Here is a 25,124-nt window from a genome sequence, read left to right on the forward strand (position 1 = left end):
AAAGAAAATCGGAAAGGAGAGGGGGAAGTCAATACAGAAATACAAAATGCAACTATAAAGGACTGAGAAACTTTCAAGTTCGGAAGCTTTCTTATGTGGGCTGCCTTATATCCTACTCAAAAGAAATGGGTGTCCCATTGATATGGAAAAAGCCGTGTTTTACAGGTAACTCTGTGTTTTAATATGTGCTACAGGATGGAGAGCTAGGGCCAGACAGCAAATCAGGTTTGTAATCTGATTCTTCTTTGAAAACCTCACCTCAAAATGGATTTCTGGTTTATAAAGGGGTGTGATTCGGTAGCTTGCATTTGTTTGCCGTGGAAAAATCTTTTACAGTGGAATGCTTAGCAAAGCTTCATTTCCTTTCTGATATACTCAGCAAGAGACAAGCAAGAGTTTTACACAGTGTGAAGGTAGCAATGATTTGAAAAATCCTTGAAACAATTCTTTTGCAATAAACAAGTTGTTACAAAGATTCATGACACACATAGGCTTGGTTTTTGTGGCTGAATACTGGTAGCTGCACTATTTGCACACATCCTCCTTATGGCCTCGCGACCTCCAGAGCAAAAAGGGAAAGCTTTGCAGCATGTTCAAGACTTGCCAGTTTAAGAAAGGATTGAATCCCAGCCTCCCATGGCATGGAGGAGTGCAATAATGATGGAGCTGCTGGGTGTCTCGTCCTTCACTGTGTTTCCTGTCGTGCTCAATCTGGCAGGGAGACTCTGAGGGCATTTACTGCAGCCAGCCCAATGTGGGAGGGAGGGAGGGAGGGAGGGAGGGAGGGAGAGGAACAGCAACCTGCAGTTTGTGGTGGGAGTTACGTGTAAGCTTTGCTGTGTTGTTTGAGATCTGTGCAACTCTCAGCATGTTCAGCAGCAGTGGGGCCTCCCTGGCAAAGAGTGAAGTGACTCGCATCCCTTGCATGATGGCTGTACAGAAATGTTTTAGACTGGTGTTAAAATGACAGGAAGGACTTAACTACCTATCAGGGCAGTATGTAGGTACCTGAGATAATCAGCAGACTCTCTCAAAGCTCATTATGCACAAATCAGGTTACCTTCACCACAGATGAGGCTCAAGAGTTAGTCTTAAGACCTAATATCTTCCTACAGACCCTGAGACCACAGCAGATGGATGTGGGCCAGGCAGCTCCCTGCCATCCAGGGCTGGCAAGGAGGGGAAGGTTAATGGCTGTGGGAGAGCACTCAGGGGCTGTAAGCTGCCGTGCTAAAATCTGAAATCTGTCGTCTCAGCTGTGTTGGGCAGAGCAGCACCCGTAGGCCAGGGCTGGCAGCCACCCTGTCTGGGATCAATCTGAGTAACAGAAGGGTTAAAATAGGCTGAGGGAAGGGAAGGGGAAGGCTGGTTGTTAGGAAGCTGCTTGTGGGCTGTAGTGGAGAAATAATAAGAGGAGAAACGTAAGGACAATACACTGGAAAAAAAGAGAGAGAAACACTTGTAAAACATAACGTGATGTATGAAGTGCAATGCATGCAGATAGAAAATCATAGTTCTCAGAATCAAAACTGCAACCTCAGATCATAGCAGTGCCTCCCCCCCAAAGAAAGATCATTAATTACAGCGTAAATAAATAGACCCTGTTAAAGTGATGGCTGCTTTGTAAGCCAAGGCTGCATGAATGGTCAGGAGATGTTTGGCTTGAGCCCACATTTCTCCTGATCCTCCTCACACACAGGCCACCCTCAGGAGACCCAGTGGCCACTTCTGCCCTCATGCACAGTGTAAAGCCCTGTCACCCCTCTAGGGTCAGGAAGGACATTTCCCCAGGTCTCAGGCCAGGTTTTTCACTGTCCTCTGTGCCATGGAGCACCCACTGCCTACCACCACCACTTGGGCCCACCTTCTTCAAGCCACCTCCTGCACAGGGGGGCTCCTCATGCACTGCTCCCATCCCTCCTCTCCACACCTCCCATAGCTGCCTAGGAAGAATTTTATTATTAGTTTTAATCTATTTTACCTCAGTAACGCTTAATTTGATTTGAGCTGTATCAGCTAAGGTCCTTATTCTATGAGATTTGCAGTCAGCATGGAACAGCATCACAGCTTGGACATATGAGTGCAGCCAGTGGTGCCAAAATGTATGTTCTTGCAAACGTTACCACTGGGGGTGGAGGAAGCTGCTGAAGCTTTCCTTCACTTAAGGTAAGAGCTATTAAAAATGCCAGGAGAATTAATTTCTTGCATTTCGTGCCCAGAGAGAAGGATGGGAGCACCGTGTACCCACGTGCGGTAAGGCAGTGGCATGGAGCTCCTCGGGAGAAGCTCTCCGATCTCATTGCAGATAGGGAGGAGCTGAGCCCAAGGTTAAGAGGTAGGTAGGTAGGGTGTCAAGCAGGGCTGTCTGCTAGGTTCATCAGGATCTGCCCCCTTCAGCCCTTTTCCTGGTAATCAAGGATCCTCAAACAATGGAAGTATTCATGTCCTCCCATGGGTCGCTGAAAGAGGCTTGTTCCTGCCTTCTTGCACATTTTTCATTCAATAAAGGAGGAGTGGAAGATAAATTAATTTTTCCATTTCAGACAGCTGGAGGATGTCTTTTAAGGGAAACAATTCCTGCACGCAGGAATGCCTTTTGCTCTTGCCAGGATTTTCTCCGTGGGGGTAAAATTTCCCCTGGACTCGAGCAAAAGCGGTCAGTGAATGGTAAAAGACAATCCATACACGTGTGTGTGTGTGTGTACGTACATATGTATATAGCTATGCTGAGTACCCAGAGGTCTCTCCGTTTGGTAATTCCATGTGTTTCAGCATTTTCAGACTGGGAGTGATCCCAGTCTACTGCAGCCTTGTCTGAGGTGGCATCTGCTAGGATTACTTCAGGTCCCCCCGCTGTCCCCTGCCTCTCCCTTAGAGTCACTAAAAGGAGGTGAGAAGCAATCACCCACTGCCAGAGAGCATAGCCTGTCCTTCCTGCAAGGCGATGGTGCAAACAGATCCAGCGAAGTGCTCAGGGCTGGGCTTTACATGCAGTCCCTCTGCTGAGGAGCATCATCCTCAAGGAGAGGTTTTGAGTTCACGGGCCACAGCGGTAAAAGCATGCAGCACTCAAGCCATCGCAACTCTGCTGTGCTGCTGAAGCGCAGTGTAGCAAACAGCTTCAGAACCAGAGACAGAAAATCTCCAGAAAATTTGGTTACAAGTAGCTTTCCTTTTTCCTTCTGCTGTGGCCACTCTATTTTTCCACCTTGGGGCAAGATGGGGTGTGTTGATGGAAAGGGAAGGGCAGAACAAAATGGCAAACAAATTAAGGGCTGTTCTGCTAAACTGTGTAATGGATTGTCGAGTTTTGTGTGCAGATGAGAGGAGAATTGCTGGGCTCTGATGGCTTTTGAAGGTCAGGATGTGTCTCAGCTCTTGAGGTTGAGGTGGCATGAGCAGAGCCCATGCCTTTGGGGAAGGATGGGAGGCTCCTGACTTGCAGGTCCTTAACTGCAGCGTTTAGCCAGCCTGGCTGACTCTTGGGAAGGGTCTGTCTGAACTCTCCCCCCTCCAGCAACAAGGTGAAGGCTCAAGATCTGAATGCTAGTTTCACCTAAATGATGAAACTAAATGGAGTGTAAAGCTGTCTTACTGTGCAAATTATACACCAATGCGTGTAAGGCATGGTGTGCCTCTATTTTTTTGGGGGTGATGGATTAGAAACTGTTACACACACACAAAGAATTTGTGAAGGAGACAGGAAAACTAACTTATCCTTATGAATGACTGGAAATAGTGGATCAGTCATTAAGGGCTGTTACTTAATATGGGATTGTGTTTGCATTTAAAGAAGGGTGGGGTTAATTGACAAACAACGTGAGGCATACTTTTCTCCATGGGAATAAATGTGTTTTATTAAATATGTAAACCCCAAATTAATGTCCTATGAAGGTGGTAAACACTTGATGTGAGGATAAATGTTGAGCAGGTCTCCTGGAAACTCCTGTTTCATGGGCAAATGCCAAATCGTCATTAGTGGCAAACTGGAATGTTGATTAATTACCTTAATGTCCCGCAGAGAGCGATAGCCCAGATGTGTTTTGCTGGAACAAACACCCTGCCCTGTGCACGCTGAATGTGAGGCGCCGGCTTGAAATATGCTGCAAGTATCTGCCCATGCACAGAAAAGTTTCCATTTCAAAGTGTAAAAGCTTCTGTAGATTCTTTTCTAAAGTTCATTAATACAATCTGAATCTCCGTGGGACGAGGAACAGCAAAGTCTAACAAGTAACACTACCCAGACGGAGCCGGGCTGCGTCTGGATGATAGATTTCTTTGTCTACTGTGATCAGGGACTCACTGCACAGGTTGGGAAGCTGTATGTGAGTGGGCAAAACACCTTCTGTCAACACTGTTTGGACATCTTCTGGATCGAATTGCTTTCTTTATAAGAGAGATGGAGGAGTTACATTCAGGGATGCTCCCTGATAGGAAAAATGCATCTGGTGCTGAATTTTTGTTCCTATGTGGGACTCTAGCTTTACTCGCTTTGACTGGTTGCATTACTGAAAAGGGAAATAAAATAAAATAAAATCTGTGACCTGCTGCAGGCACGCAGGTGAAGAGTTACAGGAGGCCGTTGCCTGCAATGGAGAGCAGAGTCAGAGCCAGCCCCGGAGCCCTCTGAGGCTTCCCAAGGACTGGGTCAGCTCCCAGGCAGCTACCAGAAAGGGCTGCCTTAGGTGAAGTCGTGCTACGGGGGCGTGGGAAGGGGGTCACCGCTCACATCTCGTTCGTCTCCCACAGCAGCGTCCAGTTTCCCCTCTTTAAAGAGCTGGCTGCTCCGGTTCAGCGTGCCGAGTTCCAGCAAAGCCTGGACGAGGAGCGTGTGGTAACTTTGATATGCTCCCTTGGAAAAACAAAGTTCCCTGGTTTTGGCTGCATTTTTCATTCCTCCTATTTCAAATCTGGCAAGGCAAAAGATGCAAAGAAGGGAGGGGAAAAGTAATTTTTTTTCTTGGCAAGCAGCAGTAGCAAGGCCTAGAAAATGGGACCTATGGATTAATGTTATTCAACATAATTTTTGCTTTCACCAGTTTGACTGTTTCTCTTCCAGCCTCCTGTGTAGGATCAAGTGAGGTTTTGGGCCAGGAAGGGAGTCTGAAACCTGCAGGAAGTTCTCCTGGCCACCAAGAAACCACTGTCTGAGCCCCTTCCATTCACCTTAACTCTTCTGCGGCAGCAGCCGTGGTGGCATTTCTGGTCTCTGCCTGTGGCCAGTTCCGAGCCCTGGTGCTCAGATGGCACCAACAGGCTCGCCAGGGTGGACCTGTCCCAATGCAGCTTGTGTTGTTTCAACTGGTGTTGAGACAGGTTCTGTGTTTGGCTCCAGTCGGCTGCTTCACGCTGAGTATGTCATTTCATGAGGCTTTTACAAATGTTCAGGCAGCTGATATGTCTTTTATCCTTCAAAGGACAGCCCGTCAAGCTGCTAGTCTTCTGAGCAAAGGGAGTGAATGGAAACAAGTTGGGGTCAACTTTGGCTAGAGTTGGTACGGGCTGAGACCCAGGGAAAAGGAGAGGTTCAGTCTGTCAGGCGAGAACACGTTAAGGAGGAGGCTGATCATGGGTTTCTACATGCCTGCAGGATAGCTGAGTGGCCACAGCAGGAAAAAATTATGCTACTGACTGCTCTTTTTCCATTATCTGTGGGTGATCTTTGAAAGGTATTTATGCTTCTCAGGGGCCTGTCTCCCAGTGTTTCCTTTTTAATTTTTAATTTTTTTTTTTTTTTTTTTTTTTGCCACGTGATTAGTTTTAATATATGCATCACCTTTAACTCAGATTGTGGTTGCATTCTGCAGCACGTCATAAATCTCTCTTAAATCCAGGAGAACAGACAGTATCCAGCTGATGAATTTCTGAATGCGGAAAGATCTGAAACCTAATCTTTGATTTTAAGAAAATGAAATACAAGTTTTACCAGTTTTTAAAGATTTCTCTGGTATCCTCTCTAAGGTAGTAATTCAGCCCTAGAGATGGCTTTATTTCTTAGATAATAGCTGAGAGGTAATTCTGAAAAATGGCAGCTCACTGGGGATTTTGAAATTGTTACAAGGCATATGAAAATGAATTATTTTATGTAAGGCAAACAAAGAAGATGAAATGGTTTAAAGAGTACCTTCAATTCTCTCCAGAAAACTTCCTAACAGTTCATATTTTTCAAGCATTAGAAAATTGTAATGTTTGTTAAAACATAATTATTGGGGTCAGAGGTCTGACAGATGCTAACTAATTTTTCAAATTTACTCCTGTAGAAATCTTGAATTATCTTTAAAATACCTGTCAAGGTTTTAGAGGGTACTTTTCTATGAGTTTTTCTAATTTATTTTATTTATTTATCTTTTTATTTATTGTGAAAAGATTACTTTCCTTCATATAGTGGCACCAGCTTGTTTTGTCCTGTGCTACTCCAAGATTGTTTTGAGGTAGATCTTAATATTGGTAATCATCCCATGGATATTTCATTTACAGAATAGAGTTGTGATAAGCTAACATATTCTGTAGATAACAACATTATCCAGCACCTAGTATTAAAAGTTAACCAAATGACAACAACCAAATTGCATATATTCTTTTCTCAAAGTTGCTGTTGCAGTCTAGTCCATGCTGCAATGCAATTCTTCAGTAGCTCATGCCATTTTGCTTAGTAATCGTGTTGGTTTCGATGGTACCATATGAACTGAGTCAAAAAAAAAATAAAAATAATGTGAAACAGGGAGCTACTTGGTACAGCTCCTATCAGATTAGTTTTCTCTGGTCAGAAAACTGTTTATGAAACAACTTTATTTCATATAATCGTTTCTATATTTTTAAAGTAAAAACTGGCTTTTTATTGTTTTTTATGTTCAAGAAGTGTTCTTGCATGTGTCTAGTCCAGGGACCTCTGCTGAATTTGACTCCCTACACTATATGCCCCTAATAGTAATCTGATTGTTATAAACTTTTTTTTTTTTTTTTTTTTTTCCTATAACTATTTCAAAATCTTCTATGTGTAGCATTGACTGGAAATGACCCTGTTCTTGAGAGCCTTGGATGACTGTGCTTCACCACGTACATTTTTTTGGATAGTCACCTTTAGTTTAAGCAGAAAACACTGTTATTCTTCAATGAGCCAAATCTGATTCCTTCTCACTTTGAAGTTGATATGAATGCACAGGCCATTTCAAGCAGAAGTCTTGCTGTTTCTAGAGCGTCCCAACAGAAACTCAGAAGCTGCCCTTACACTGACAGTAGCTCGTTGTTGTGCTGCCAGTGGGGATCACTGCAAGGCAAATGGAAAACTGACTTTGAGGTGGGTGGTGCAAAACCTTCAGTTTGTAATGCTCCTTGGTTCTCTTCCACTTGCAGTTTCAATATTCAGACGGGATAGTGACTGAAATATATGCTGTATGTGAGGTTTATTTCCAGTGTTACTCTGGAGCATGGTCCTGGCAGGGCTCTCTGGAACTTCAGAGAACCTCACCCAACTCTGTAATCTGCTTCTGTGGTTGTATGAAAAAGTGTTTCTCAGTGCCCTTTAAATATATGATTTTTCCATAACTTGATTAATTTCATATAAGCTTAGTTCAGATGAGACTTGAAATTCTTCAGAAGGGGGGATGCATGCATTTGTTCTACATAGAAATGAGCATAGAAAGGGAATGGAATGAATTCCAATCTGCTGCCACCACAAGTGATAACATTTTAATTACCTTCATAAACTCATCCAACTCCCTCTGAAACAGATCAGATGTTTTGTTGTCACTGTTTTTATTGGGATGCTCTTCCAGTAGCTCACTGTGGCACTGACAGAAGACACAGACAGGGAGAAAGAGGAGGAGGAGCGCCCTTGGTGTGAAGGAGCAGCTGGGATGTGCAGAGCTCTCCTGTGGCATGGACGAGGTTCTGGTGAGAGGTCGTGGGTCAGGCCCAACAGGGAGGACAGTGTGTGGGGGGCATGTTACCAGACTCGGGGTCTGGGTAAGGAGTGGATAAAGCCTTCCTTAAACCCCTCAAGGAAGTTGGAAGATGGCAGAGTCTGGTGCTTCTGGGCTCCGTGAACCTTCCCTGCTGGAAGGGCAGCACGGCCAGGCACGTACGTGCAGTCCTGGAGACTTCTCGGGCAACTTGACAGAAAATGGTTGGGCCACCAAGGGATGTGCTGTCTCTGCTGAGGTGGGGGAGATGTGATCTGTGTCAGCCTGGGCCATGGTAAGCGTGAAATACTGAAGGTGACAATCCTGAGGGGAGGGAGGAGAATCACAGAGCCCAGGCGTGGGGTCTCACAGGCCTTGAGGCTGAGTGAAGGGGCTCAGAGAGGTGAGGAATGACTGGCAGTTCTTGTAGACTGAGGCAGGGATTATGTGCAAGATCTCATGGAGATCAGAGAGGTCCCTGGTGATTGGACAGAGCAGCAAATGTCACACCCATCTTTGACAACAGCCCAGAGGACAACACGGGAACCTAAAGGCTGGTTCTCTTCACTTTGGTCCCTGGAGAAATTATAGATCAAGTCCTCTTAGAGCCCATTTCTGGTACTATGCAGAAAAAGGAAGGTTACTGGGAACAGTGACCTTTACCACGTAGACCAAAATGACCTTTACCATGGCTTTACCAAGGGTAAATCATGCCTGACCTACTTGTTTGCTTTGTGTGTTTGAAAGACTGCATTTGTGGTTAAGAGGAAAATAGTGGATATAATTTGCTTCAACCCCAGCAAGGTTTTCAAAACTGTCTGCCCAAATCAGCTTCTTTCAGTCAGGACATTATGCTCTGAATTGTTGAACAACTGGATAGCAAAAAAGTTGGTTGGCTGTTCAGGTCCAGAAGGTGGTGGTTAATGGGACCTACACTGTCTGTAAGCCAATTATAAATGGAATAAATCAAGGGTCTGTGCTGGGCCCTGTCCCATGTGACAGCCTCTCTTTATCAGAGATCAGCAAGAAGAGACAGACCCTGCTGTTATTGAGTTTGAAGATGACTTCTGATTGCTGTGACACACAATCAGGTCAGGGCGGCTGCCCAGAGGGACCTAGCCAGGCCGGAGGTATAAACCAGCAGGCACTTCATGAAATTAATCAACGGCAAATATCAAGTGCAGCTGCAGGCCAGGAAGCTCTGTTGCAAGCATAAAGGCTGGAGCCCAGCTGGGAGCATTTCTGTGATAAGGCAGACAAGCTAAGCATGAGCCAGCAGCATGCCCTGGCTGCAGGGATGGCCAACACTGCCCTGGGCAACCCAGTACAGGAAAGGCATAAAGTAACTGGAGCAAGTTCATAAAAGGGCCCCAAAGCTGTCTGAAGGCTGGAGCACTTGCCCTGTGAGGGAAGGCTGAGGTCTTGTTCAGCTGGCAGAAGAGACAGCTTCAGGGGAAGTGATGGGCCTGGGAGCTGTCTGCAGAGCCCCAGGACCCCCAGAGCAACCTGGTCTGATCTCAGAGCTTACACTGGAGGTTGGGCCCTTCTAGCTTGAATTGTTGTCTGTGATTTGTTCTATGAATATTTTAAAGCTACCTTGAAATTATAGCTAAATTTATTTGCAATCTATTTGTGTCCCTGGGTTCTTGTGCTTCCTGGTGTTGTTCTTTGCCAAAAATTTTATTTCGCAATGTAATAACTAAGAATAATAACATTCAGTCTCAACATTTGGTAAACCGAACAAGCCTTGCTCTTCTAATTTCCTCATGTGAAATACAGTCCCTGTTCCTTTTGCATCCCCCTCTCTGCACCTGTTCTGATTTGAATGTTTATCTTGCATGTAGGTGACTACAGCACTGCAGTACTGCACAAATCCAAGGTCAGTGAAGAAATATTTGTATCCTGTGCTAGCTACACTTGCTACTGAAAACATTCTGCAGTACAATCTATAGATTATTGTTTTTTTTCAGCTGTGTCTTGCCCATACTAACCCTGTGGCTGTTTATCATTTCCTGATCTCACCGTATATGGAAATACGTAAGCTCAGACATACGCAGTTATTGGGCCACAGAAATGACTAATGATGACAAATCTTGGTATTAAAAAGGTTCTTGTGGTACTTGCCCTAAATGTTTTTCTAACTCGCTAATTTTCATTACTCTTAGTTGAATCATTTTCCCTCAAAAACTGTTTAACAAAAAGTGTTATGGGCACGAGTCTTTCAAACATTTGAACACAGAAATCTTGTCCTCTCTTCAATTAGATCTATTGATCTTTTCTGGTGAGTCACTTTCATCCAGCACCCTAATTATTTGGATGTGAATGGAAAAGAGCTCTTTGTAACAAAATGTTTTCATATACTTTTGTTTTTAGGATAGTGTAAATAGACTGCTGAAATATGCCTTAAATCTCACAGATGATGGGTACCTAAAAGGTGTGAGACAACCTTTTAAGTATATTGAGCAAGGAATTAATAATTTGCCTTGTATTAAAAGTGCTTTTGAGATACTCTGATTTCTACTTGGTCATGTGGAATTGTAGTCCTTCTGGGAAATAGGACATCATTTAAGTGGTAATTAAGAATAATTAATTTCTGGTGATACAGCAAGCTTCCCCAATCATAGCTTCTCTTATCTTATTTCTCCACAAATTCCTCCTTTGGGAAATTTTTGAAAGCTACGATGGAAGGGAGTTCTCATAGTTCTCATTCTCAATGAGATTGCTAGTTGAATGTTGTTAATCTGTCATGGAGAATATTAAATGGCTTTTGTTGAGATACCATTTGGCTGATCACAGCTGATATACTTCTTTTCCTTTAACTGTTGAAAGAGAAGTAACTCATCTGTAGATTCAGTAAGTGTACATTTGAGCTTGTGAGACTAATGCAGAATGCTGGGTCCTCTGTAGAGTCCGTCAGCTAAATGTTTATGAATAAACAAAGAGCTCTTCACTCCAGTGTTTATTTTCTATCTTCCTTTCAAGTGTAGTTGCAGAAGCCTCCTGTGTCTGGTCTTGGTATGTGGGCATGTTACAAAGGCAAGGCTGACACTGATACCAACACCCCCCTGTTGATCCCTGAAAGGGAATTTTCCAAACACAGTAGTCCAGGTACTGCACAAAATATGTCTAGAACTAGTCACCTATTGGTTACAATATATTTTGGAACACAAAAGCATTTAACTTTGTATGAGCTGTGGGAGCCCAGCACTGCCCATGGGTGTGCTACCCCGTGCCAGCCCCGCCACAGGGCACGGCTGGGCCCAGCAGCCAAGATGGCGGCGCCCCGCCTCAGGGACAGCCTGGGGAAGGCAGAGGCTGAGGGGGGCTGCGAGGACTGGCCCCAGCCCCCTGCCCTGCGCAGGAGTGGGGAATGGGGGCTGGGAAGGACAGGTTTTAGTTTTTAGCTTTGTTTCTTACCTTGCAACTCTATTTCAGCTGGCAATAAACGCGATTACTTTTCCCCAAGTTGAGTCTGTTTTGCCCATGATGGTAGTGGGAAAGTGGTCTCCCTGTCTCGACCCACAAGTCTGTCCACCTTATTTTCTCCCCATCATACAGAAGAGGGGCAGTGAGAGGGCGGCCACCCAGCATCAACCCACCACAAACTGTTGCAAGCAAGCCAGGGTTCTTGATGTTCGGTAAACTTAATTATTCACTTGAAAATTATTTCAATATCTACTTGATTGAATATTAGAATTTCTGCCATGAGACAGAAACAGAAGCAAACTCCATGGCACTGATTAGCTATCATGATAAAAAAGAATACTGACTTGTTTTTAATATCCTCTTTTGTTACATGGCGAAATTAAGGCTCTGCATTTATTCTACTTCATTTTCAGTTAGGATTTATTATTTCAGCAGTTGCAATGCAAGTTGTAATCTCCTCTTTATTTTAAAGAATATGGGTGGACAATGTCCTATCATAAGAATACTACTGGAAGCTCGCAGGCTGCTGAATGCAGCACTGCTGCTTGGAAGACAGTGTTATGTCTGCGCGCAGGCACAGCTCCAGCGGTCTGCAGATCTTGGAGTCTTGAGAGGAAATGTAAGACTCTTCCCCTGTCTGTGTCACACTCGTGTCTGATATCAACATCCCCACGGGAGAGCTAAAAGAAGAGTATGCATCTTCCCTAACATTTTTAGAACACCTGCTTGTCTTCCCTCTTAACAGCATGGGACAATATATCCCTTACTTACTTTCATCAACCTGAACTGAAACAAAATAAAGACATTAAAAAAAAAGCATGCTTGACTTCTGTCAACGTGTTTGTTTTTTTTTTTTCTTTTTGAAAGGAGGTTTTCCAGTTTAATCCTCATGAAAGTGGGAAAAATAACAATAGTGGGTTAAAGCCAGAATTTAAGAAAATACATTTAAATATATATATATATATATATTACTTAAAAATGACTTTCTTCAGCATTCAAAGACCTAGGAGCTAAACTATATCATATACACCTCAGGTAACAAATTGACAAAAGCTTTAATAAACCAGACTATATAAAAAGCAAGAGGATTTGTTGATTGTTTTTTTTTTTTTGGTGTTTTTTTTTTTTTTTCAGAAAAAATGTATTTGTGATTTAGCTGATCATATAAAAAGCATTAATTTTTTTTAAAAAATGTGTATTTTTTTCAAGTGTTAATGGTTTCTCCATTCATTGTAGCTACATTCCAAAGCCCTGTAACATCAGGGCACATTATCCTTATCTGTGTAGCACAGTGAGTGTAATCATTACACTGAGGTCACTCTCATCACTACTTCCCCAGAGCCGTTATCCTCTGATGAATCTTCCTGAGGCCTCACGCGGTTGAATAGATGTAACAATACGTAGCCACACTGAAATCTTGGTGAGGTTAACTGTGTTGGGTGAACTAAATTTCTGTTTCTAAATGCAGTCAGCGGTAACCACAATGTCCTTCCTGCTGAGGATTCTCCTCGATTGCTCTCTTCTATATCTGTAGCTTTATCATAATTTAACACATCCCAGTGTAGATTCACAGCCCTCCAGCGCTTAAACACTCGATAAACAGATGCACCTTCATGTACAATAAGTCCTGAAATTAAGAAAAGAAAGCATTAGTTCTTACAAAATGTCACTGAATATCATTTCGAGAGCAAATAAAGCTGTAACTTCATAATACCATGTTGTAACGAATCTGGCAACTGCCAGAATCCATTAAATTGCTTGTAACTCTGATAATTCAAATAAATTATACATATGCAATATAATATCCATGTGTTTAAGACTAGGGAAGGGAACATGCATGTATTTAGTGTCCTTGGATATTTATAGCGATTTTAAACCCTTCCATTATATACTTAACCAAAATCCAAAATTTACACAAACTTCCTAGTCATTATAATTAGGAAATAAAATTATTTTGAATGGAAGCTCAACATGACCAATACTGGAATTATCTGAGCATGCCTAACTGAAAAATGTATCTAGATTTAAGTAAACCAATATAAATCAACCTGACCAGCAGATTTGTAAATTGATTGTTTATGCTGGTGTTATCCTTGTTCACAGTAAGTCCTATTTATTGATGTTTTTACTCATTTAAGTAGATCTTTAAGTCAGACCTTCTGTAATAGTCTTACATTTGTTCAACAGTGTTTTTTAGAATTCATTACAAAAAATGTAACTGTTTTCACCGTCTTATTTCACTTTGGGAACATGGAAGAATTACAACAACCCTGAACAGCTGCAAGAGTAATGACTTTCTTGCTTCGGTAGAGCAAGAAGAAATTACATGTTATGATTAAGAATGATGAGCATGGCAAGGATGATGGGCATTCTTTTGCTTCAAAATTTAGTAGACAAAAATCAAGAATCACCCTTTTTTGTTGAGATCCAGGAATTCTTTTAGATGGTCCTTTCAGGGAAAATATAATTTATCTGGAGTCCTAAATAGACCAATCTGCTTCTGAGCTTCCGTATAGCTAATACGTACCGTAAGCATGCAAGCAATTTGCTTACTTAAATGAAATTCTTAATTTTTTCATAGGTATGCATATTTGCATTTTTTTATATATATTTATATGCACATTTTTTGTGCATAAGTGATTTAAATATGGATTTACTCAGGAAATTCATGGAGCTTCAGCCTTATTGTTTTTTTCCTCTGTTCCTCAGCAGGCCTGGCAACATGTATGGTTCTGAGAAATGTCATATGCTCACTCTGACTCTCTGCTTTGAGAGGAGAGCAGTCTGCCTACCCAAACACATTTATAAATTAATTGTCCAGAGTGTTTGCTGCCTAAAATTTTTCTATATGTTGCAAAATCTTTATTATCAACTGTGGTGTCACAGGCTACAGTTCTTTATCACAAGAGATTGTATATTACCTGTTACTACACAACAAAATCGTGATTTAAGCATGAGTCTCTCAGTGGGGCTAACTGATACACGAAAAGAACCATTCAAAGAAAGATGACACAAGCAGAAAGGGTGCTAATAAAATGTATATGAAAGGCAAACTGCAGATTCAAGTGCAATGATTTGCACTGCCTAGCCTAATACATTTTTAAAGAGCACTACATTGAAAGATGGATAAACACAAAGATGCAGAAGGACGTGATTTCAGATGTAGTAGTCCTCCAAGCCTTTCAAGTTGCCTAGAATTCATTGAAGCATCTGATACAGGCTAAATGACCTTTGATCACATACAAAATCTGCAAACCAAATAAGCCATGGTTTTATTGCTGTGACAAAGATTCTTTTTTTTTTTTTTTTTTTTTTTTTTTTTTTTTTTCTGATGGATTTCCTGTGGAACAAAAGCATAACTGTACCTTCCCCCTACCTGTCCTTAGATCATACTATTTTTCAGTCCAATCTTCCTCAAGATTGTGATGAAGCAAAATTGAGAGAACCTATTTACCCCAATCTAAAGATTTCTGATACCTGCCTACTCTGCCCTGGAACCCAAACAACGTATTTCAGAACACAGAAGGAAGCAATTGAGGAAGGATCATTGAGACACTTAAAGATTAAGAAGTATCGCCCCAAAATTAGGACAGAAAAGTCATAGGTCTGTTTCTTTAAGAACTTTTTTCCTGTTTTTGAGTTTTTCAGGATTTACTGAAATTATATTTTCAGATTTTTCTCAACAATGGTAAAGAAGAGAAATTGTCTTTAAAATGGAAGCTGTTGTTCACATATGCTCTAAAAGAGCTAAGGAATAAAGAAGCAAATATTGCAAGGATTGAAACAAAGCTGTCAGATTTGGCAATGCTGAAGGTGGAAAAAAAAAAAATGCTTTCATAACTTGTCTCTTCAAAAACTTACTTTCCTATCTGATAAAACTACATATTCAAAGAGCCCTATGTAGAAGAGGCAAAAGAATGCCAGGACTTGTTTGTCTCTTTTGTAAGATACTTTCAGGGGAAAAAAAACAAAACAACTGTGCACTAAAAATTCTGAGGGCATAAACAAGAGGAAATCTGGGTAAGGTTTAAATGCTGGACATGATTTTCCAGTTACAGAGAAGTTCTGATGCTCAGAATATATGCAGTTAGTCACTAAAGTGGAGGTGTAAGATACTGGCAAAGAATCTTTTTAAGAGTTCCACAACAATGAACGGGGTAGAAGAGAAAAAAAAAAAGATAAATCCTTGAATTATACTAACGTGTTCCAAATACCATGGTTTCAATAGCACAGAGGATGTATTTGTACAGTCCTAGAGGAAAAAATCACAGATCAGCAGAATACCTTGTTTGACCTATACGTTCCGAAGAGGAAGTATTAGAATTCAGTGCTGTTAGCTGCTCTGATGTTCTGTCCATGTAACATCTACAAGGGACCGAGTCTGTGGGATGAAGGACCTGGCAAGATGTGCTAAGGCTCTAAGAAGGCTTTACCTACGCAACGTATTTCTAAAATATAGCAATTGTGATGGGAGCCAGACAACAGGATTATGGGGACGTCATTTTTTGTTCTTTTATTGCAAAGTACTATGAAATTCTTTCTGTTGCTCTGTCCATAGGGTTTCATATCCCAAGTCACAAAAACACTTGAGCCTTTTCATACTGAATGTCTGTACAAGAAGGGCACATCTTTGTTCAGGTGTGGTATTAGCTTCTTATGCTGTTTTATTTGTCACGCTAGTTTCTCTTACAGTCATTTAGGAATGGTACTCTCAGAAGCATAAAAAAATTTTTACTGGGCAGTAAAAGACACTTTAGAAATAGCTTCAACCATTGGGGAAAAAAAAGGCAATAAATTGGTTAAAACATTAAAGTTAAACACCTGCAAGAACTTCTGCCTGTACATTTTTTACAACTAAGTGAGTTAGTTACACAAATGTTGCAAAGTATTTGGGGCAGTCAGGGACAAAGAGGCTTGAAAGAGGGCTTGAAAGTGGATTGTTTCATTGGCCAAAGAAAACTAGTCTGAGAAAAAGTTCAAGCGGAAAAAGGAGTGGGAGGCCAATAAGAAGTAGGAGAACAAAACAGGGGTGGGGGCCAAACAAAGAAACTAAAGCTGAGAAAAAGTGAAGGCTGAAAAAGGGTGAGAGGCTGAAAAAGGTGAGAGGCCAAAAAGTAGTGGGATGTTGACAAAAACGTAGGTGTTAAGAAAAAAAATGGAATATGAAGAGGGGTGGGAAGCCCAGAACATGTTAGGATGAAAAGAAAAAAAAAAAAGGATTAGAGGCTGACAAAAATGCAAAGGTTTAAAAAACATGGGGGTGAAAAAGTGGTTGGATACATAAAAGGGGAGAGGGGACAGAAAGAATTGAAAGGCTGAAAGTGGGTGGGGGGCCAAAAAGTGTTAGGAGGCCAAAAAAGGCTGGGGAAGCTGAGAAAAAGAAAAAAAAAAAAAAAAAAAGAAAGAAAGAAAAAAAAAGGTGCAGGTTTAAGAAAACATAAGCCTTGAGAAAGAGTTAGTAGTGAAAGAGGGTGGGAGACCAAATGAAATGTAGAGGCTGTAAAGGGGTGGGAGACCAATAAATAAATAAATAAGTGGAGGCCAAAGAGAGGTGAGAGGGTAAAAAAAAAAAAAGTAGAGGCTGAAATTGGGTGAGAGGCTCAAAAAAATGGAGTCTGGGAAAAAGTGGAGGCTGAAAAGAAAGTGGAGGCCTAAAAAGGATGGGAGGACCCAAAGGGATGGGAGACTCAAAAAAAGTGGAGGTTCATAAGGAGCATAACTGGAAGCCATAAAACACTGGGAGGTAAAAAGTCGTAGTGTGAGAAGAAGTGGAGACTGAAGCAGTGTGGAAGGATAAGAGAAAAACAGTGGGAGAAATAGGGTGGGAGGCTGAGAAAAAGGTAGATTCTGAGAAGCGAAAGTCAAAAAAGTGTATGGGGCTGATAAAGTTGGATTTTGAGAAGAAGAGGATGCTGAAATAGGATTTAAGGCTGAAAAGGGTTGTAAGGCTGAGAAAAACATAAAGATAATGAAAAGGTCAAGGCTAAAAAAGGTTGAGAGGAACAGAATAGGTGGGAGCCAGAGAAAAATAAAAAAGGTAAGAAAAAAAGTTGAATGTGTAAAGGGTTGTGAATATGTCATTACCTTTGGGCAAACTGCTTTTAAAATGATCACAACAAAATATAGAGCTAAATAATAGCAAAAAATAGAGCTATTTACATTTTGAAAATGACCAAAAAATTTCATATTGTTAATGCAAAGCTATAAGGAGATGCAGCTGAAGGCAGTTGGACTAAATTTTGGTTGTACCACTCATTTACTTGTCTTGGAATGGGTGCTGCACAGGCAAATCCATATATATGCACAGATTTTGAATGAAATAAACAGACTCTAGTGGGAGTATAGATATCCACTCCTTGCAGATCCTTTGTAAGACTAAGTTTGAACTGAGAGGATGTCATTGATGACTAAATACATACGAGATCAGAGGACATAACTGAGTAAGAACTGTGTCTGGCCATAAGCATTGTGCAATGGTAAAAGCCTTTTGGAAGTCATTAGCATAATTTATATTATTGTGTTTTTACATAATTCATGAATAATAATTACATTAATCTATTAGAGAACTTTATTCAAAGATTTTAAATTAAAACTATCCATCTAAGATCCTTCATTTATTGATGAAATAAAAAGATAAAATTGAATATGTTAATAAATATTTTCAAAAGTTACAAGAATTCTTGGTTTTACAAGCCTGCAGAATGCAGATTACTTTAAATTATAAGCAGATTGAGTAGGCTGAATGAATCTGTATTATCAGAATTTTACAATTACCAAACAGCCACTTTCTGAATTTCCAGATACATAGTTAGCTGTTAAGTCATATCAGCACTGAACTTCATAATTACAAAACCAGTGTTCAAATATGTTTACTTATAGTCAGTTTCAGTGGAAGTGATGTAAAAGTTTGCATGTATTTCTTTATGATAGGACTGTAAAAGATGCATTTAGGTCCTCACAGGCTGGTCAGTTTATCTGGTGGATGAAGCCAGTTATGCATCCTTTGTTCCTGCATGGTGCCCATTAGCTAGATGCTCTGCAGCTGTCTGAGGTACATGCTAGCTCAGCTTCCTGGCCAGAGGTGTCAGGAGCCTGACTGACTTAAAGGGCAGCCACCTAGCTCATGTAGCAATCTACTGAAGGCACACCTAACTATAGTTGACTTCTGTAGATAAATTCAGTACTCAGTGACTTTTAGATTGATTTGATTCAAGTGTTTTAATAACCAAAGAAACAGAAAGACATGAAATCATTTAAAATAACTGGTTACTCCAATTGGCTGATGCATACCAAAGCAGATTTTGAAAATTGGAATCTATGTGAAAAAACAGAATTCCATATAAATGAAAAGCTTAGAATACCTGAAGCACATTTTCTCTACACTTGGAGTTTTGTTTTCTTTTAACAAGGACAAAAAACTCAGAAATTAAGTGCTCAGCAGGAAAAAAAAACAGTATTCAAGAATCAGCACATAGCAGGAGGACCTGTAACTGAGTTTTGTTGGTTTGTTTCAGTTAAAAGTTGAGCACCTGTCCAGACCAACTTTATCTTTTTTTCTCTGTCTGAGAAGATCTGGGTTCACAGAAGAAAGTCTGTGTCAGAAAATACTCTGGAGTGGGCTTCTCAGAAAAATTACAAAACAAATAGAAATGGTGATCCAGCTGAAATATAAATAAATATTCTTACAGTAATGAGATGGTGTCAATAAAAGATGATATGGCTTTATGGTTGGAGCAAAAGTCTTGATTTTAGGAATCACCCTGTCTCTTCACACCTTATTGAGTTGAATTCAGCCCCCTCCTTCATTATTCCCATATAAGAGATCAGATAACATCAACCTTTATCGTTCAGAAAGCTAAAAGCTAGCATCATATAGCATTTTACTTTCTGCATTTTCTGCAGAACTGCAATTCTAAGAATGTGGTTTAGTTTTTACTCCAAGTTACTAAACTCTCTCTGCAATTAATTGTAGCTATTACAGCAATCAGTTCAAAGTTGTTTTACAAAATACTAAAAAGATTCCTATTTAAACATTTCTGGCTCAGTATATTATCAGAAAATTCAAAACTGGTCAAAATACTTTGCAGTAAATTGTATTTTCCTTTCTAACATTTTAGCTAAAGCTAAATGATGAGAGACTTTTTAATAGTGTAGTAAATTATAGTCAGTAGTATCATGTGTTTCATAACTGTTTTTATGATGTACAAAGAACTCAAGCCTGTCTTCTCCATTCTTTTCTATTACTAGCACAGCAACCTATGTAAGTCCATACAAATTAATCCTGGACACACAATTTGATGACATCCTTAGGGGCTTTTCTGGTCCATCATGGTGGTGCAATCTAATACAAAGTTGCATCAGTAGAAAACTTGATAGCAGGTAATTTTACTAATTCTCTTAATAATGTCATTGTTATTTTCACCTGTTTATCTTTCTGAACTTTGCTAGCTGTCTGTATTTTCAAGTAGTTGAACCTGATGCTGTTCTCATCATTAAGATGCTTTGATCAATCTGAGAGTAAAGTGTCTTTGGTTCTTTTCTCTTTGCAGTATTTGTAACACTCTAAAAAGCAATATTTGCCGAAGGCACCAGCTGAGAATAAATCTGCGAAGAACTAGAGTGATCGATTAGAGTGACCAATTAGAAAAATAGATAGCCACAGTCTTAAACCACAGTCTGTGCTGTTGAAAGTTTTTGAGCTTACCTATGCATACTAGATCCATAAAACCATACATTCCATAGCAGATTTGAAAAAGGATGTCCTTTCTTTGCCATACTGCATAGGGGCTGAAGGCTGACCATAGAAGCCAAGTCACACTTGCTACTAAGAACAGAGATCCTAGGATTACAGCAACCATCTGCACTTTCTCAACCAGTGTTATAGTAATGCTTTGCCACTAAAAGAGAAACAAAGTTGTGTAAGATAAAAATGTTATTATTATCTGATTGTACATTCAATGCCACTTTTTTTTTTCCTGAAATCAGAAGCGATTTTTAAATTTATACATATCTTCATAGATTTTTACTAATATTCTTGACACTGACATTTTATATATTTTTTCTACCTATTTTACTTTTAGTTAAGGTAAAACTAATAGTTGCTTCCCCATCCCCTCCAGCATCACTAACATCACCATCTAGTTGTGAACTTCAGAACAGTTATTAGTTTTATTTTTGTTTTGAACACATAAACAAAACAAAACAAAAATACTCCTAGAAATTGAACTCAGTCTTTCATATTTCTAAGCTAATGGACAGAATAAAAACAATGTTGGGAAGACAACCTTAAGCTGGTTTTATGTTAACAAGTTGAAAGTGGCACCTTTCCTTCCCATCCCACTCCCCTCAAAGTCAAAAGCCATTTTCCACTTTCCTGCCGCTCATCAAAGAAGCTCCTGGCTATTTCCAGGCATGCCAGGGGAGCTGGGGTTCTCAGCAAAAACCCATGCTAACAGTACAAAGAGACACCCCCAGCCTAGTATGTAGGCAACCCAAAGTTTGAGGAAGAGCCCTGAATATAGGTAGTGTGCACATTTCTTTTCAGTGCACTTTAATTATGCCTGTCTTTCCTGGGAAGGCTGTATCCTCTGTGTGTGAGATGACTCGGATTTATGATGTGAAAAGATTTAAATATAAAGAGTATGCTTACTGAATTCTGTCAAGATAAGAACAGAAATGAAATTTTGTTAAAACAAAGAATCACTAGACCAAAATACAGCATAACAAAAAAAGCATTTTAGCTTGCCCTTAGTACATATGGTCTTTCTTGGCCTATTCCTTGTCTGAATTAATTTGGTAGACTCCACACTGTATACCCACCAACTATTCCAGAGCTAGAGGGCAGGATTTTTAGATTGACATATTTTTTGTTCCTAATTTTGAACACCTCAAAATTAATGTGCCCACTTCAAGGGTTGCAATAGGGAACAGGTGAAGAAGGAGCTACTGAACTTATTACTTCTTTTCCCATCTAGTAATGATTTTTCCTTTCTTTGCTACTTTATAAAACCTTTCTTTTTAACCAGCAGTTGTGTATGTAGTGTACGTAGTAGTAGTACAGTAGTAGTGTATGATCATAAGAAGCTAGAATAATTCAAGTTGCAATGGGCTGTGAGAGGTCGCTAGTTCATCTCGCTGCTTAACACACAGTCAGTGATGAGATCAGCCCAGGCTGCTCAGGGCTTGAAAACCTCCAAGTATGGAGACAGCTGAATTTCTCTGAGCAATCTGGTCCACTTCTTGACAGTCCTTAGGTCAAAAAACTTTTTTCTTATACCCAGTCTGACCCACCACTTAAGCTCTCTTTCTCCCATCAAGTACCAGTATGAAGAGCCTGGGTGAGCGATGTGTACCTCTGCCCTTTCATTTCTTTCAGCTTTTCTCATCGACTTTTTTAGCTGTTGCCTAATTTGCACATCTGGTCCTGCTTACCCTCTCTTCTGGCAGCCTTCTGAATATAACAGTACAAAAAGATAGCCATATAACAATCTGTGAAGTATGTATCTTGAAATACTATCAATTTATAATTAACTTATTAAACACATACTAGCTGTTTTATTAAACTTAAAGATTGAAATGGGACTATTCATATTCAATAACATCTTTTTTACAGCAGAGCAACTACGGATACTCATTTCCTTTGGATTTTTTTTTTTAAATAAGGTCAAGGAAGGTCGATTACAACTGATGCATGACAAAATGGAGTGAGCTTCTCATGACTCAAATATTACTTGTATATGGGACTTAAATGTCAGGACTGAAATTCATAGAGCTCTCATAGCTCTCATACCCCTGTATGTTCAATAAAATTATTTTTCATTTCTCAGCTAAAGCCACATAGTGTAACCTGGCAGAAAACTGTCAAAAATGCCATTGGTTATGAATTTGGTTATGAATCTCTTTCTATTTTCTTTCATTATTAGTTTGAGACAAACCCATAATATATTTGCTCAGAATGCCTGAAATCAAAGTATATTTACATGAAGTAAAATTTAGTTTTATGCATTAACTGTTATGCAAAATGTTGAACTGTCAAACTCATGGGAGAAGCTGACAATAAACTGAAAAAAAAAAAAGTTCTATCACTAAAATAAATAGCAGATCTTTGACAGTGCAATTTCCTGAGCTCACTTCATTTCAGCTTATTTTGAATTTTGTATTTTTTTTCTTAGGTTACTCATCATTATTTTTCAAAGACAGCACTGAACAGAAGGAAAAGTCGTCCAAACATTCAGGATGAGTAACATAGAGTGCAGTCTAGATATAAAGCCCACTCTTTATTCTGGTATTGTCTGGCATGCAATTTCTATTCCTGTCACCCCTTTCCAACCAGAATCAACCACTCCTACCTCTTTTTTTTTTTTCTTTTTTCTTTTTTTTCATGAAAAGTTCTCAAAAGGATCTCAGTAGGGCATCTGTTGATTTTCCCAAACCTTTTCTTTATAGAAAATCTTGACCTTGAAAAGTCCTAAGAGACATAGATATGACCCTAGCATGTTCTCAGTCATGTATTCTAGTTATTTTGCTGTTCTCCTGATCAGATGAATTGTCTGTAAAGAATCTAAGTAACTGAATCCCTCAACCTCTATAAATTCAGTAACTCCAAAGATTCAGCATATTAGCATGCTACCAACCAGGAAGGTGAGCCACCCCAGTTACTGAGAAAATGCACAAGCCTTCCAGAGAAGTTCTTAACTACTTTGCCTTTAAAAATCAAAGAACATTAAAAAAAAAAAAAAAAAAAAAAAAAAAAAAAAAGAACCTCTAAAAGGACTTGGATGTTTTCTTCTATTACTCAGCCACTTTGTCCTTTGTGGTATCTGCTGCCTTTTTTCTGTACAAAAGAAACTATACTCCCCACCTTTCTCAATATGAAGGTCAGCAGTTACCTTATAAAACTATAAATAAGGTATATAAGGTATACCTTATAAAATTATATATTTCATAAAAGTTATATTCCTATTGTTCTTATTAGTATAATCTGTAAATTCAACTAATTGGTGAGATTCCACAGTAAAAGGAGAAGAAGGATTGTGTAAGATACAAGATATTCAAGAAGTCCAGAGAGTTTTATGCAAAACTAGTAACCCGTCTCCTAGCGCTAAGCAGCCTGCCATAAGAATCCAAAACTGTTAACAGTGATACAGATTGATGTTAAGTTCTAACATGCGACCAAGTTGGGGACCTTGGTTAGTGTTTATGTCCCTTCTTAGAGCAAGTGGCAAAACTGTGCATGTTCCTAATGGCTAACTAAACAATTTTGGTTCAGAAACTTATTCTGAGGCCATCTCTTGGGAAATACATGCCTTCATTTTTTTTCCCTTAACTTTTCCTGAGTTGGGTATGAATTATAACGAGCAAGCAGATGGGACTGAGGCAGACATATCTTTCACGTAGTGAAGAATGTATTCTATAGTTACAAGGCCATTCATATGTAAATAAGTACAAAAGACTTAGGTCTTTAAGTAGACATAGACAATATTAGCCACCAGGCAATGAGAGGAATTACATGGGACTGTATTGTTTGGTGGCATTGCATTTCATGACAAGATTATTGAAGAACAGCAGTTGTGATTAAAATGCTTTCTACTGTCTGAATTCTCATGCAAAGTTTAGCTAATACATGTGAATATACACTTTGACAAACACTGAAGAACAGAAGACTTTTTCTAAGAGTAGGGTTCTGTTTATAGTACCAAAAGCCATTTAAGCTTTATTTGATTTCTTACAAACATTCACCTTACTGCATGCCCTACTATATGTTGTTATAATCACGTCACCTTTTAGTGTTAAAATTACTGCTTTCAATAAAGAGGTCACAAAAGTAATGTAGTAAAAATAAATCAGTGATAGTTAATGTTGAGAAACTGCATTTAGAATTTAACAGTCTGAATTATTTAACATTTCAAATTGAATAATTGTGTCATTAGTAGCATGCCATAATTTAAATCCATTATTTCCATAAAACTATTTCTCATTTTCTTCATATATCTTGCCTTATAACTCTTAATTGCTCAAGATTATGAATTATGACTTCCTAATTCATTTTTGTCATTTGCTGACTATACATTCTGTAATCAGTAAGAGTTCTTTTATCTAAGATTGACCCAACCAAAAAAGATCTATACAACCTTTTAGTGTTGGCTTCTATAAAGTGCAATAAATATGGTGATAAGATTTTTGCTTAAAAATAACAAATAAAATAAAACTTTAAATATTTTGTATTTGAACAACTACAATAATAATTTTTCAAAGACAGACTCATAAAATCCTTTAAATTTCTGTGAAATAGGATCCCATTTCATGCTCCTTCCCACCATATCTGTAATGCTACAATGTACCATGCCATTCCTCTTGCCCATTAAAAGAACACATTTTTTTTACCTTAATATACAGTAAAGAAAACTTTCCTTGAAGATGGTGCTTTCATAAACAAAATAGAAGTCATGCTTCTGATTTTAATACAACGTTGTATTTTTGTCTCTTTAGAACTTCGTACACTTTCACTTTTACTGACACTTTATTATGTTTGACTTTTGATCTTTTATTTACCATTGCTCTTCCTTTCATGAGTCATTCAGAAGTCTGATACACTAATGGCACCCCACAGTTTTGTTTCTGACCCCCTAAACCTTTTTTCCCCTTTTCTTCTAAGTGTGTGCTCTGTCAAGGAGAATTACTGCATAATTTCTTATTTTTTAGGTAGAGACTTCCAGAAGTTGAAAGAAACATACTGCTTTGAAAGGCTAATTATTAAAAAATGAAGTAATACAGTTATATGCATCATATGCATATATG

The 25,124-nt window shown here is 39.4% G+C and overlaps 1 protein-coding gene across 1 annotated transcript in view; it reads right to left on the bottom strand.

Moving 5' to 3' along the window:
- Nucleotides 1-12,631: 12,631 nt before the first annotated feature.
- The window catches only part of MARCHF11 (membrane associated ring-CH-type finger 11), a gene marked incomplete at both ends in the record, with an annotated part of 29,954 nt that continues 17,461 nt past the window's right edge, over nucleotides 12,632-25,124 (bottom strand). The window contains 2 exons of the mRNA XM_084281635.1: nucleotides 12,632-12,954; nucleotides 20,032-20,224. Of these exons, the coding sequence (XP_084137761.1) occupies nucleotides 12,632-12,954; nucleotides 20,032-20,224 (516 nt within the window). The remainder of the gene's footprint in view (nucleotides 12,955-20,031; nucleotides 20,225-25,124) is intronic.

The sequence above is a fragment of the Netta rufina genome (assembly GCF_964035555.1).
Source record: "Netta rufina genome assembly, chromosome: 2".
Classification (NCBI taxonomy): Eukaryota; Metazoa; Chordata; class Aves; order Anseriformes; family Anatidae; genus Netta; species Netta rufina.